The 15,881-nt window shown below is 39.5% G+C and overlaps 1 protein-coding gene and 1 pseudogene across 1 annotated transcript in view; both read right to left on the reverse strand.

The window, feature by feature from the left end:
- Positions 1-11,849, reverse strand: part of UBXN7 (UBX domain protein 7) — a 51,557-nt gene extending 39,708 nt beyond the window's left edge. The window contains exon 1 of the mRNA XM_016199998.2: positions 11,738-11,849. Within this exon, the coding sequence (XP_016055484.1) occupies positions 11,738-11,810 (73 nt within the window). The 5' untranslated portion in view covers positions 11,811-11,849. The remainder of the gene's footprint in view (positions 1-11,737) is intronic.
- Positions 1,066-4,370, reverse strand: LOC107527268 (high mobility group protein B1 pseudogene; annotated as a pseudogene).
- Positions 11,850-15,881: the final 4,032 nt, after the last annotated feature.

Genomic DNA, 15,881 nt, shown 5'->3' on the forward strand with positions numbered 1-15,881 from the left:
GTGTAAAAATTAATAAAGGGAAACCCCACTAAAATGGAACTGGAAGGCCAGAAGGGGGAACTCTCCCACAATACCATTCCATGTCAATTACAGAAATTGTCAATTACAGACTCCAACAAAAGAAATCTTCAACAGGAAAAAATAGATTATAGGCCTCAACAGCAAAACATGTACAATGCATCCCCTACAAGAAATTGATTATCGGGGAGGGTGGTATGGGAAGAGATTAACCAAAGAATTTATATGTATATATGCATAACCCTTGTACACAGACAATAGTGGGGGAGGCCTGGGTGTGGGGTGGAAGGGGTCAATGGGGGGGGGGAGGGGGACATCTGTAATACTTTCAACAATAAAGATTTAAAAAATTTTTTAATTGATCACCACAGCAACTCTGCCAACAAAAAAACCTTCATGTTCTTGAACTGTCACCTCCTTGAACAATTTGTTGCTTTTCTCCAATGGACTTTCAAAACAACCCCTCCCTCTGAACTTTCTCCTTTTTCTCCATAACTTTCCTCTCTGTCTACTGCACTTGCCTGTGGCTTTTGCTACAGCTTGCTTGTCCCAAATTGCAAGTCTTTGCTGTTCCCAAATAAACCCATTTTTGCTGGTAAAATAACTGTTTCATTTTTAAGGTCAACAAAGGGAAGGAGGAGTTCACATATCCCAATAACCAACTTTGTTAATTAAATACAAACCCTTTGGGCAAAAACAGCACAAATTTGATGAACAATTTCAAGATTCATGCACTTCTATATTATTTGTCATAAAACCTGAGGCTTTCAGTGCTTCCCCAATATTTTTACACCATATCATTATACTGTGCTGTATTATTATACTTCTTAAATGGTAGTCTAAAAGTTCACTGTTGCCCTAGCCAGTTTGGTTCAGTGGTTAGAGCCTCAGCCGGAGGACTAAAGGGTCCCGGGTTCGATTCAGGCCAAGGGCACATACCTCGGTTGCAGGGTGGATCCGCAGGGTGGATCCCCAGCCTGTTGGGGCAAGTGCGGGAGGCAACCAATCGATGTGTCTCTCCTCACATTGATATCTCCCTCCACCCCACCCCCCACCTCCACTTCCCTCCCTTCCACTCTCTCTGAAAAGAATGGAAAAAATATCCTCAGGTGAGGATTAAAAGTTCAGTATCTATTTTACTCAACCATTTTGATGCACTTATCTACACGGCAGCTTTTCAAAGTTAAAAGGTTCCAATAGGTAGATTACTCCGGTAGCCTATTCTAGCACAGAGATGAATGAACTGTTACATTTGCCTCATAATAAACCCTAAAACTAGTTTCTCAAGGCATGTGCTGATCTCTTTTTTTTTTTTTCCAAAGAATTAACTAGATGAGTTCATACCATTTTGGCTCTTGTCCCTCTGGATGCTCACACTGTATTAACAGTACCACAAAAAAACATGAAGAGCATGCTGATGGACAGCGAAACGCCCTTCTGCCATAATAGTAACCAATGCTGGTTGTTTTCACTCTTTTTTAAGTTTATTTGTTCATATGGAAATTCAACTTAAAAATACAAATAATTGTATACAAATAGTTGTCATCCTTTCCTTTCCACTACTCTCCAACTATCACAACTCCCATGCCACTGACATGGGAACCATTTAGAGAATTTGTGGGTTCTGAAATGAAATAAAAAATGCTATGAAAATCAGAAACTTGTTAAGCCAAACCTCAGGTCTGCCTGTCCCAAAAGTCTTTTTCTAACTACCTACATTTATTTTCACTTTATTATGCTGCCTAAAATGCTGCCATTTAAGAAATTAATTTGGGTAAGCAGACATCCTTTTTAAAACTATAAACTTACACCCTGGTCAGTGTTGCTCAGTGGTTAGAGCATTGGCCCCCACACCAAAGGGAAGGGTGGAGGGTTCACACATCTCTCTCACAGCAATGTTTCTCTCCCCACCCCTGCCCCCTTCCACTCTCTGAAAATCAATGGGAACAAATATCCTTGGGTGAGGATTTAAAAAAAAAAAAAAGTGAAACTATAAACTTACTGAAGAGGTAAGGATGTATCAATTATTTCACAATGCATGAATTAATTCAAACATATTGCTTCCCCTTAAAACCCAGTAACAATAAATTGAAGGTAAGATAAGAGATTATCGGAAACAAGGGATGTAAATAAGCTTTAGCATCCCAAGTGCCTTTTGGGAAAGAGGTAAGAAAGCCTACATGAAGTACCACATTGGTGTGGGATGGAGGGGGCAGGGGAGAGGTGCACTTAGAGCACCAAAAAGATACAGGGTATCCTGGGGATAGAAATACCAAACAGTTGGAATAAAGGTATCAAAATTTTCCCTCTGGCCAGTCCTATACCCAGTAATGAAGAGAAAACACTCTCCAAATTCCCTTTAGTTCTCAGGCTAGGGACTATAGATAGTATAGACATTATGAGCCTGGATAGTACTCAGATAAACCTGAGTGTGAATCCTAGTTCTGTCATTCACTAGTTGTGTGGCTTTGAGCTAGTTACTAATTTATTTAGCCCTCAGTTTCCTCACTTATAAAATGGGGATATTACCAACTTCATGAAGTAGATTAAGAAAAATCACGTTAAAATAACTTGGCACAACTCCTTACTGGCAAATAGCTGGCTATTAGTAATTTTAAAAAAGTTATTTGGTACTCAAGGTTTACAACAATGACAAATGAAAAACACTGGAAGTATTTTCATATAGCTTATGGAGATCAACATTCTGTCAGATAGTAAACAGGCAGAGTAAGACATCTGTTTTCTTTTTTTTAAATTGATTTTAGAGAGAGAAACACAGATTTATTGTTTCACTTTTCACGCATTCACTGGCTAACTCTTGTACGCGCCCTGACCAGGGATTGAACCCACAACCTTGGTGTATTGGGACAACTCTCTAACCAAATGAGCTACCCAGCCTGCCAGGGCATCACAGTTTTCTTTCCCTTGTTCATCTGATGTCATGAACATGTAAACACTCGTGTGTTTTTTAAAATTAAAAAATTTACTTAGAAGCATTCAGAATTGTCAACAAAACAGTTGCTACTTTTTTTTGCAATTATAGAGTGGTATTCGGTTAACAGAACAATTATTTCACATAAGCTGCATGAGAGAACTGAAGATTAAAAAACTACCATCCCCATATACAACTAATTTGTGCTGTGTACCAAAAAGAACCTGCTTTAAATTTCCATGCCAATTTAAAACCTCCATACTGCACCAGGCAAGTTTAGTGGCTACTGAAAATACCACTAGGACAGGGCTATCTAAAGACACATTCAAGCCCAGCCTGGCGTGGCTCAGCAGTTGAGCATCGACCTAGGATCCAAGGAGATCACAGTTCAATTCCCAGTCAAGGCATATGCCCAGGTTGCGGGCTCGATCCTCAGTCAGGGGTGTGCAGGAGCAGCCGATCAATGATGACTCTCTCATCATTGATGTTTCAACTCTCTCTCCCTTCCTCTCTTTGAAATCAATAAAGATATATATATTTTTTAAATCCAAAAAAATAAAAGACACATTCAACAGTGTTAGCTATACAAAAAAAGAAGACACTGTACAGTTTAAAAACGTATCTTACACAGCCTTACATTTTCTTTTTTTTTCTTTAAAAGGAGTGAATTGTGTACAGAGGTTAAATTCTTTATAGACAAGAATAAAACTGCACTAGAACAATGAACATTCATCATCATCATCTTCCTCCTTTTTCTTGCTTTTTTTCAGCCTTGACAACTCCTTTCGCTGCACCAGGCTCTCCCTTTAGCATGGTATGCAGCAGTCTCCTCTCCGTATTTCTCCTTCAGCTTAGCAGCCTTCCTTTCATCAGGCTGCTCGTCACCTGCAGCAGTGGGATTCCACATCTCTCCCAGCTTCCTGGCAGCATCACCAATGGACAGGCCGGCATGCTCTCCTTTGATTTGGGGGTGATACAAAAAAAACAAGAAAAAGGCCAAAGGAGGCCTCTTGGGTGCATTGCGATCCCTGAGCTTCCTTATGTTTCTCCTTTAGGAAGGACATAAGTTTTCATTTCTTTCATCACAGGCCTTGTCCGCCTTTGCTATGTCTTCAAAATTTCCTTTCTCTTTAGCAGACATTGTCATCCAGCTCTCTGAGCACTTAGAAAACTCTGCAACGCTGACTGAAGCATCTGGTGCTTCATCTTTTGCTCCTCCAGGCAAGATTGCACAAAGAAAAGCACATGATGACATTTTGCCTCTCTTTTTGCATCTTAGGATCTCACTGGGTGATAATTTAAGAAATAAGGTGAAAGTTTAACCTCATCAGTTTCCCATCCTGGAGTTTTGAATCACTCAGGAATAGAAAACATTAAAAGAAAAAATAACTACCCGGGCGGGCGTGTCTCAGCGGTTGAACGTCGACCTAGGATCCAGGAGACCGAGGTTCAATTCCTGGTCCAGGTACATGCCCGGGTTGCAGGCTCCATCCCCAGGCGGAGACGTGCAGGAGGCGATCAATGACAACTCTCTCATCATTGATGTTTCTATCTCTCTCTCTCCCTTTCCCGGCCTCTCTCTGAAATCAATAAAGACGCCCCCACCTGGGGATGGAGCCCGCAACCTGGGCATGTGCCCTAACCGGGAATCGAACCTCGGTCTCCTGGATCCTAGGTCTATGTTCAACCGCTGAGCAATGCTTGTCCAGGCAAGATATTTTTAAAAGAAAAGAATAAAGAGTTGTTTAAATGTGTGTGTGTAAAATTTTATATATATATAAAAAAATAACCTTATATGCAGAAAACTAAATTTATTAAGTACAAGAGGAATGAAATTATTAACTTAGGGGAATGAAATAATTAAACAAAGCTAATTTTTGTTGGATCAACAAAAGGAGCCTATAGTGAGAGAAGCAGTAACATGGAGGAAAATGCATGGGCCTGGGAGTAAAGACACCAGAGTTCTAGTCCCTGTTCCACCATTACCTAGACCAGTGCAGAACAGCTATCTATTACTAGCCCATGAGAAGATAAAAACAGAAATTCCAGTGTAAGAACTTAGAAACTTTTACCGCAACTTGAGAGAGTAATTTTATGTCTGTTGAATCTAATAAATATTTAAGGCTGGCAAATTATCATATGAAAAAATGACCAATATCACTAGGGAAATGCAAATTAAAACCACAATGCCACCCTGGCCGGTGTGGCTCAGTTGGTTGAGCATAGTCCCATGTACCAAAAGGTCGCTGGCTGGATTCCCAATCAGGGCACATGCCCAGGTTGTGGGCTCAATCCCCAATGGGGGGAGTGCAGGAGGCAGCTGATGGATGTTTCTCTCTCACATCGATGTTTCTCTCTCTCCCTCTCCCTTCCTCTCATTCTAAAATCAATACAAAACATATTTTAAAAAAAGAAAAGCAATGCCACACCATTATGCACCTATTAAAATGGCTACAAAAAAATTAAAAATACCAAATGGGCAACTAGAACTATCATACATTGCTGATGGAAACGTACCATGGTAGTCATAACTTTGGAAAACTGTTTGGCAATTTCTTAGTTATACACCTATCATATAGTCCAATAATCCCAGTCCTCTGTATTTATCCAAAGGGAAATAAAACTTATATTCACACACTTATACACTAATGTTTTTAGCAGCTTTATTTATAATCCCCCAAACTGGAAATAACACAATCAGTCAATCATTTAATGAATGGATAAATAAACAGTGGTATATCCATACAATGGTATACTATTTACTAATAAAAAGGAACTACTCACACCACAACAAAATAAATGAATTTAAGATACAGTACTCTAAGTGAAAGCAGCCAGACTCAAAAGGTTAAATACTGTGTTTCCATTTATATCACATTCTGGAAAAGAAAAGCAACAGACAAAAAGATTGGACTATAGGTCGGGGGAGGAGTTAACTACAAAGGGACAGGAAGAATTTTTTGAGAATGATACTAGAACCTGTACACCTTATGGTTACACATCTTACAGTTACATGATTGTATGCACTTATCAAAACTCATAACTATACACTAAAAAGGTTAGATTTTACTGAATGCAAATTATACCTTAATTTTTAAAGATTTGGGCTTGTATTTTTCTTATCTTTATTTCATGCTCAAGCAATTAATTTTAGTTTTTTTACAAAAGTTTTGGTCCATCAAGATTTTTTTTTTTTTTTTAAAGGTCCCTTTCCTACTAATAGGTTTGAGAAGCACTGACCTAAGTCACTTTTCTTTTCTGGACCTTTAATTTCTCATTTGATTAACTCAGAAATGGGTCGAGATGGTTTCTAAGATACCATCCAGCTCTAACCAAACAAAAATACAGATACGTATTTATATTCAGTGATTTCTGGTTTACTAAAGTGCCTACATATTTGAGGTATTTCCATACTCCTGATGTTGGCAGTACCATCACATTACCCTGGTTTTCCTCCATGTTTGGTTTATCTCTGTCGTCTGTCAGATGCTAGTGTTCCTTAGGCTTTGTGTTCTTGAGCCTAATATTTTCTCATACTACACTCTCCCCTGGCAAGCTGCCATCCACTTTTAAAGTTTCAACTGCCATCAACATGACAGACTCTTTAGTCACTACTCCTTCCAGACCCAAATATTCATTTGCTTATTCAACAGATCCAATCCAAAGTCCCACAGGCAGCAACTAACCTAACACTGAACTAATCATCTCCCACCCAAACTTCTATTCCACACCTTCACAAAAAGCAGCATTGTGTGCTTCGATGTCCAAAACAGAATCCTATGCTTCATTCTGACTCCTCTGACTTTTTCCCATATCTTTCAGAGTACACTTCTCTGCCACTAACTTATTTCAGGACAACAGTTGTCTTTCCTGGACTAATGCAAGTCTTCTACTGATCTCTTCGCGTGCCTCTTCACTATTTTTTTCTAAAAAATCCAAATCTGATTATGTCACTCTCCTAATTAAAACTTCATTGATTCCCACTACACTCAGAATAAATCCAAGATTTCTTAACATGGGTTACAAGGCCCTTCCTAATCTGACACCCAATTAATCTATTCAGCTCCATTTACTGCATCTCCCATTAGCTATGCTCTATTCACTGGAATTATCAATTTCCTAAACCTATTGTCTCTGCTTTCTTGTCTCTGTATGTGTATATGTCTGTCCCTATCTCCTCCAGGCCTCTGCACAAGCCCCTCCTGCCAGAAACATCTCTCCTCTAGGTTTTAGCTAAGAAGTTATTTCTTCTGAGAACACTTTCTTGACCTCCCACTTTTGTGCTTTATAATTGCTCCTTACCATTTTCCCACTGTATTACAATACTGATATATGTGTCTGCATTCCCATTAACCTTTAAGCTTTCTGAGGACATACACCCTGTCCTCCTCATAGCATTTTCCCCTGGATCTGAATAATGCCTGGCACACAGCAGTCTATCAATAAATACTGAATTTATTAAGATTCTATTCAGAACTCAAAAATAAATTACCTCCCTAAATTTTTTTTTAATTTTTATGTATATATATATTTTATTGATTTCAGAGAGAGGAAGCAAGAGAAAGAAAGAGACAGAAACATCAATGATGAGAGAGAGTCATTGATCGGCTGCCTCCTGCATGCCCCCCCCTCCCCACTAGGCATTGAGCCCACAACCAAGGCATGTGCCCTAACCAGGAATCGAACCAGGATCTCCTGGATCATAGTTCGATGTTCAACCACTGAACCACGCCAGCTGGGCCTCCCTAAATTTCTGTTCAAATGCTATTATCACCTTTTGAAATAGTTATTAAAATTCCAAAAGAGTTTTCTTTTAATATCTAGAACACTTGCAGCCACGTTTCCTGAAAGAGAATTTAAACACATTTTAATACTAAACCAAGAGAAATGTATTGTAGAAAAGACTATGAATGGAAATTGGCCACAAAACCAAACACAACAACACCAGTTTCTAATTTCTATAACAAATATACATTCATTCAACAACTTGAGAAAAATAGTGAACTAAGGTTTCTTTTACAGCTGAAGTTCTATACCTGCATTAAATATGTGAATGCCTACTAAGCACAAAGCTTTAGAATTCTATATTCGCAAACTCGTCTTCTCAGAGTACTTTCTATTCCCTCACACTTTGTCCTATCTTCTAATTACCTATTAATTTTTACCTATTCTATTGTGTCTGTGTAGCCCTTATCTCAAAAGTTATTCTGATTGTCCTGGCCAGTGTGGCTAAATTGGTTGGAGTGTCATCCCGTACACCAAAAGGTCTAGGGTTGGATTCCCAGATTCCCAGTCAGGGCACATACCCAGGTCGTGGGTTTGATCCCCGGTCAGAGTGCGTACAGGAGGCAACCAATCTCACATCAATGTTTTCCTCTTACCCTCTCCCTTCCTCCCTCTCTAAAATCCATACACACACACACACACACACACACACACACGTGTGTACATATATATATATCCATCCATCCATCCTCCAGTAAGGCGGGGGGGGGGGGGGGGGGGGGAGAATTATTCTGATTACACCTGTGCATTCTGTATCTGTGTGGCTGGATGCCAGCCCAAGTTGGTGTTAATGGATAATGCCATAGTTCAAAACATTTTTTAAACCAGTACTTTTGGTGTTACCTTCAGACCCAGCAGCACATGCTTTCCTCATATTTTGGGAACTGATACGACTTTTTTTACACAACTTTTCATTTTCTTTTAATTAAATTAGGTTTTGAGTGTACCTTTCTATGATACGTCATCTTATATTGCATTGTCAAAAGTCATTCAAGGCCATGTATGATGAGTATCAAGGGAGATCAAACAGTAATATTATAAAACGTAGTAGACTATAAAGTAACAGGACTGGTCTTCTATTTTCTATGTAATTTCAAATTATTCCAACAGCATCAATGGTAAAGGTATATAGATTCTCAATGTGATTAATTCAAAGATCATCATTTCCATTGGCTACTTGCTTATTAGAGTTTGATCATGGAAAAAATGTCTTTGATATCATGTTAACTAAAAGTTTCAGAATTCTATTTAAAAAAGAAACAAATATAAAAATATTTCAGAATTCTAAATTATGTATACTATTATCCACAATGAAAAAATAATAAAAAAATAATAAAAATAAAAGTATGTAAACAAGAATTGGAAAAATGTATAATAAATAATATTGTGCAAGTGGATTAGTTTTTCCTCTTCTTTTCCCCCAAAAGTATTTCATGTTGTGATATCTTTTTAATAATTTTAAAAAATCATAGTCATTGCTTCATACTCACGTATCATACATAGAGAGATTTGTTCTATTTGGTGAGAAATAAGACTCAACACTCTTTCAATTTTCTATTCTATTTCTAAATGCTACAGAAAAGGTAAGACTCACATTTTAAAAAATGCATTATTTTTACCAGAACTTCCAGATAAGTAAAATCTTTTTGAAATCAGAGCCTAAGCTCTTAAGGTCAGTTTAATTCATCCAGCAATGAATAAATATCAAATACCCTTTTATCATAAATACAATTTAAAATATTTGTGGACAGAACCCAAATTTTATTTTTAAGATACATGAAAAAAGACTAACAGAGTCAATCACGTTTCTAATAGTTCACTATTTGTAAAAAAAAAAAAAAAAAAAAAAATCCCAAAAATTATTAATAGAAATTTATAATACATTAAGAACAATGTAAGGTATTTTCCCTTTTGCAGACTTCCAGATACCATGGTCTACTGAGGGTCTCCAACTTGATTCAGAAATAGAAAGGCCTGTGACCAAGAAATAAGCCATGAAGACTCGCAGACAGAAACAGAATTAAAGCAATTAAGTGAGTCATTACATCTCACCATACTCTGGGTTTTGTCTATATCTAACAAAAATGTTGTGCTAGGAGAAATAATGTGAAGTTAAAACAGTCTGAGTTCTTGCCTTGGCCAGCATGGCTCAGTGGTTAGAGCGTTGCCCTGCGCACTGGAGGGTCCTGGGTTTGATACCTGGTCAAGGGCACATCTGGCTTGCAGCTTTGATCCCAGGCAACCCATCAATGTGTCTCTCTCACATTGATGTTTCTTTTTCTTTCTCTCTCTCTCTCACCCTCCTCCCCTCCCTTCCACACTCTTTAAAAAAAACACACAAAAAACAATCTGAGTTCCTGAAGGGGTGGTAGATAGTATAAAAACTGAAATTAAACAGGTAGCATATTAAACCACTTCTAAAAAACTAAGATTAATCATCTTCAATATCTAATTCACTACAAAAATTTTTCTATATAAACATAATCAACAATATTAACTTATCAACAATAATTTCCAAATTTTCCCAATAACAATGATCTGCTCAGCCATTGGGAAATGCATTATATCTTTAATCAAAAAGTTTAAAAATATTAAGGAAAGTTATTCCACTCCTCATCCCAATTTAATTACAAATTTTACTTCACCAACTTTGATGTAATGTTTCATGCCCACAAGCTAATGCATAAAACATCTTCTACCCAGTACTGCAGAGCAAAAAAATAAAACTAGCTTTAATTATAAAACAGCAACTTGCATACAACCTGCAGTAGTTAAAACAATGTAAAATTTTACTTAACCAGATCTTGCACGTCAAACACTACGTACATTAACAGTGGAATCCTTCTCTGCATCTAACAAATTACCAGATAAAGTATAAGATCTGCTAAGGAAGGGAACTAACATTCTGTCTGACCTCCTTCCAAAATGACAAACTAGAACGGCAAAATTACATTCGGCACATGGAGTACACTTCTCTCAAATCACTCCACAGAGAACTTCATCATTTGCTCCGCCCTCTAATAACTCATGCAAAAAAAGTTCAGCACCATCAAAGAGAAACAAGTCATAGAGAATTCATAGAATGGCTTAGGGCCTTTCCTCCAGGCGGTTAGAGGTTCTGCGTGTGCCTTTTGCAAGGGTCCAAACGAAAAGAAAAACTGAGGATTTGGTGGATGCTGACATCCAGAAACTGATTTTTTCTCAAAGAAGTTTCTGCCGCCATCCCTATTTTATCAGCAGGAGGCCCCGGCGCCATGGTCTCAGTCTTGATTTTATTATGGGGAGGTGGGAAACGCCACCTAGAATTCCCCCAGGCCTTTCCTCTTAAGGTGTGTGGGGGGGAGGGGGGTCCCCCTCATTCTTCTCTTAAAACCTCAGTCTTTGAAGGTACTCCTCAGCACCCCGCCTTTCTGGCGGCCTATCCCGCGGGATCGGTTAAGGCGCTGCCGAACCCACCAGCCTCGCGGTTAAGGCAAGAGGGCCCGAACACGCCAGGGCCACAGCGATGGCTCCGAGGGGCCCAGAAAAGGGAAGGGCAGGCCAGGGACAGGGGGAGAATGACCTGGCCGAGGAAGAAAGGAACAAGGAGGTAAGGGGATGCACTGCACCCCATGGATGCACAGAGAAGAGATGATGATGAAGAAGGAAGAGGGCGGTGGCCCGGGTGCGGCCCCCCACCTCTACCGCCCCCAGGTCCCTCGGCCGGCGGGGGCGAATGGGCTCGGCCCATTCTCCGGGTCTGGGCTGACAAGGGGTGGGGAGTCTTCCTCCACACTACAAGGAGACCGAGAACGAGGGTTTGGGGTGGGCAGGGGGAGGGGGTGGCAGTCTGCCGCCTGAACCCGGAGACCTGGCGCCGTCGTCGCCTCTTCCTCAGGAGAGAGGACGGGAGCTGCGGGTAAAGCCCGAGGGAGGAATGCATGAAGGTAAGGGGAAGCCCGGGGCAGACCGGCCGCCCGCTCCACAACCCACTCTCCGCCTTCCGGTAACCGCGTCTCTTACCGGTGATGGCGGTGAACTGCTGAATTAACCCCTTCAGCGCCGAGGACGCCGCGGAGCCCCCGTGGGCAGCCATCTTACCGCCGCCGCCGCTGCCGCGGAACAACAACACAGACACACACGGACAGCCCTCCCCCACCTCGCCGCTCGGTCTGCGCAGGCTCATTGACCACCACCAAGCTCCGCCTCTCGCTCCCCGCCCCCCCGCGACGGTAGGCGCAGGCGCGCTTCCAGACCCGGCTGAGAGTGGGCTCTGCTCTACCGGTTGGCAGTTTGGATGCTCCCTGCGGCCGCATCCTTTGCAACCTCTGGTGCCTCGCTCTCCAAGCTCCAAGGCCATGCTCCTAGACACGAATGAGATCTTCGGGCTTGGCAGAAGGCTTTTGGCGTTTCAGTTTCACAAGCCTTTGGACAGACCCAACTGCCCATGACTTTTTTTTTCTTCTTTTGCAGTTCCATAGCCGCCTGCTAGGTCTCCTGTAGCTCCCATCAAAATAAAATTCTACATCATCACACTGAAGCCACTTTTGCACCTGCTTCCCAACCTCTAAACAATTGCTTAGCTAACCTAGTGCGGCAACCCATCCAACAGAAGTAAAATACCAGAACCCATTGTGCCAGTAAAGCACTGGGTGCAGAGTATGACACACGGTAGGTTTTAATAAGCTATTGTTCAGTCCACTTTCCTTCAGTAAATTTGTCTCCCCTCAAGATTTCACTTAGTTTTCTCACCTACAAAAAAAAAAAGGTGTCATTTGTGTAAAAAGAAAACGTGTATATACAGTAGAGGAAAAAATGTATAGAAAGGGTAGTGGAAAGGTTTCCTCAAAACAATAATGGTTACCCCTAGAGAGGGAGGCAATAGGAGGATTAGTGAAAGGGCACTTTGAGGTGTTTTTTTGGTATCCTTTATTTTTAAACAAAGGTGATGTTTGTATTTAACTTACATAATTTTAAGTATTTTTTAAGTCCTCACCTGAGGATATGTCTTTATTGATTTTTTAGAGAGAGGGGACGAGAGAGAGAGAAAAAAAATCTATGTGTGAGACAAACTTCAATTGGTTACCTCCCATATGCACCCCAACTGGGGTTCAAACCCACAACCTTTTGGTGTAGAGGAACACGCTTCAACCATCTGAGCCACCTGACCAGAGCGTAAGTATATTTAAAAACAGTTATAGGGGTACACTGAAATCTGGTGATCCCCCACCTTGAGAATAAAGTTAAAGAGACTCAGTTTAGTTTCTAGCTTCCCACCTCCCACCCCCACCCACATATTTTGCATCTACATAGGAAATGGTCCAATAAAAAATGGGATGAGTCATCTGGTAAACTGACCCATCCTAAGAGTCTATAAATATGCTTTTGGGTGAATGAAGCGATAACCAAGTCAAATTAAGGCAACGATAGGCTTCTGTAGTTTCAGGAAGATATGACTGGTGTATAAGAAGGCAGACGCCTGATCAAGAGCATTATCAATTAAGTGACAAAGATTGGTCCTGGCACTACCTTTCAGGTTGCTGCAGTTCTTTATGTGGGTTTAGGAATCCCAGGGACCAATCATGGATTTGAGAAGCTGTTTGGTTCACATTGACCCAGAGGTGCAAAAAGAAGGGAAAACCAGAGCAAGAAACAGTGTGATCTCTCCCTTCCTAAAGGCCTTAATTCTAAAGGCTGTGTCACTATAGCCAACCATGCAAAATCAGGCTCCAAATAAAATGGTATAATACCATTGACTATAATAACTAGACACAGTTATGGCTGCACCTCTGTCGAGTGGAAAGTCTGACAATGAGATCTGTAAGTTTTTTTCCCAAGGTCTTAAAATTCAAAAACACAGTGGTGTGATTTTTAGATTAATCTTGTAAAAAAGTAAAGACTGTAGTATCTGCAATTCTAGTAACATTTTGTAGAAATTAAAAGGTCAGCTGAAAGAAAATGATGCTGGAAATAACGAAACTTTGAAAAGATTTTTTTTTATTATTAAAAAACATAAAAAGATTTAGAATCACAAGGAAATATATTTAAATAATCCCCTAGATCATGGAAAATAGATTTTTTAAAAAGCGTAGATTATTATCAGAAAAGAAATTAAACTGCAAAAATGTTATACATTGAATAATGGAAAATTGAAATGGGTTTTTTTTAAAGTTTTTATTTTATCCTCACCTGAGGATATATTTATTGATTTTTAGAGAGAGAGGAAGGGAAAGAGAGAGAGAGAAACATCGTTGTGAAAAAGAAACGTCGATCAATTGCCTCCCATAGGCACCCAGACTGGGGATCCAACCCACAACCAACTGAGCCACCTGGCCAAGGCAATTTATTTTTTTTACAAACTTTTTTCCACCCCATGGAAAATTGAAATTTTAGATGACAAAGAACAAATATCCCAAAGCATCAGTAACTATTTGAATTATTTCACTAAATTACTCTAGGATTTTGTTCATAATTTTAATTCTGAGTTTAAGATTCCTTGTCTCAAAACAATTTGTAAGTTGTTACTGTAATTTAATGGAATGACAAAGTAAATGAGATGGAATATTTAAGATAAACTGATTAAACATTTTTATTTTATTATGACTCTTCTGAGATTCAGAGAGTTTGAGAGTTGTTCGAGGTCACACAACAATAGGGTAGAGCCTGGAACCCAAATACCTTGAATCCTTGATAAATGTACTTATAAATTAAAATGGCAATATTTCTTTTGTTTAAAAGAACAGGTAATTAGATTACATAGTTTTTAAAATCCAACTGTATGCTGTTGACACAAGATATACCTAAACATAAGGATAAAGAGAAGTTGAAAGGTAAAAATGATATACAGAGGTAGTGTTAAAGAAATGAAAGCTGGAGTAGCTATATTAATTTCAGACAAAATAGACTTTAAAGCAAATGTATCAGAGATAAGAGGGTCACTATATAATGACAAAAAGAACAAATCACCAAGAATATAAAATAATTCTAAACCTGTATATACTTAACATGGTCTCAAGTATATATAAACAAAATTTAATGTTTAAAGAAGAAATTTGATAGATACACAATTATACAACCCTCTTCTCTCAGGTAAAAGTAGTAAAGATATACAAAATGTTCATTTTTGCCCAGCTGGCGTGGCCTAGTGGTTGGTCATTGACCTATGAACCAGGAGGTCATGGTTTGATTCCCCGCCAGGGCACATGTTCAGGTTGTGGGTTTGATCCCCAATAGGGGGCATGCAGGAGGCAGCTGATCAGTGACTCTCTCATCATTGAAGTTTCTCTCTCTCTCTCCCTCTCCCTCCCTCTCTCTGAAACCAATAAAAACATATTTTTTAGAAAAAGAAAATACTCATTTTATTCAAGCACACATGGAACAAAATAAAAATTGACCATAAAGCAAGTCTCAACAAATGTTGAAGAATCCTTATAATATAGAACATGTTCTTGACATAAGATCAGTTAAAGTAGAAATTAGTTTAAAAATAGTAACTTTTAAAAACTCATATATGACTTGGAAAGTTGAAAACAAACTTCTAAATAAGTGACAGACCAAAGACAAAATAAAAATGGTGTATTGCCTGGCCAGGCATGGCTCAGCAGTTGAGCATCGACCTAGGATCCAGGAGATCATGGTTCCATTCCCGGTCAGGGCACATGGGGCTCGATCCCCAGTTGGGGGCATGCAGAAGGCAGCAGATCAATGACTCTCTCATCATTGATGTTTCTCTCTCTCTCTCTCTCTCTCCCTTCCTCTCTCTGAAATCAATAATTTTTTTTTTTTAAAAAAAGGTATATCATTCAAAGTCCCAACAGGTAATAATTATCACTCAAATGATCTATAAAGGAACAAATTTTAAAGGTGTGGGAGGGATATATGGCAATCAAGTGATGGTGGAAGACCTGTGAATAGTAGCAGTAGGACAGTCACAATCTCTAGGTCCAAAGGGACAAGGAGAGAGAGGAGTTACTGGAATCCCAAGGAGGAAGAATGTTAAGGCCACCTTTTTTAAATTTTATTATTGATTTTAGAGAGAGAGGAAGGGAGAGATATATATAGAGAGAAACATCAATAGAGACATCAGGCTGCTGCTTCCTGCATGCCCCTTCTTGGGGATCAAGCCAGCAACCCGGGCATGTGCCCTGATCAAGAATCAAACCGGGGA

Source organism: Miniopterus natalensis, chromosome 6 (genome assembly GCF_054644295.1).
Source record: "Miniopterus natalensis isolate mMinNat1 chromosome 6, mMinNat1.hap1, whole genome shotgun sequence".
Classification (NCBI taxonomy): Eukaryota; Metazoa; Chordata; class Mammalia; order Chiroptera; family Miniopteridae; genus Miniopterus; species Miniopterus natalensis.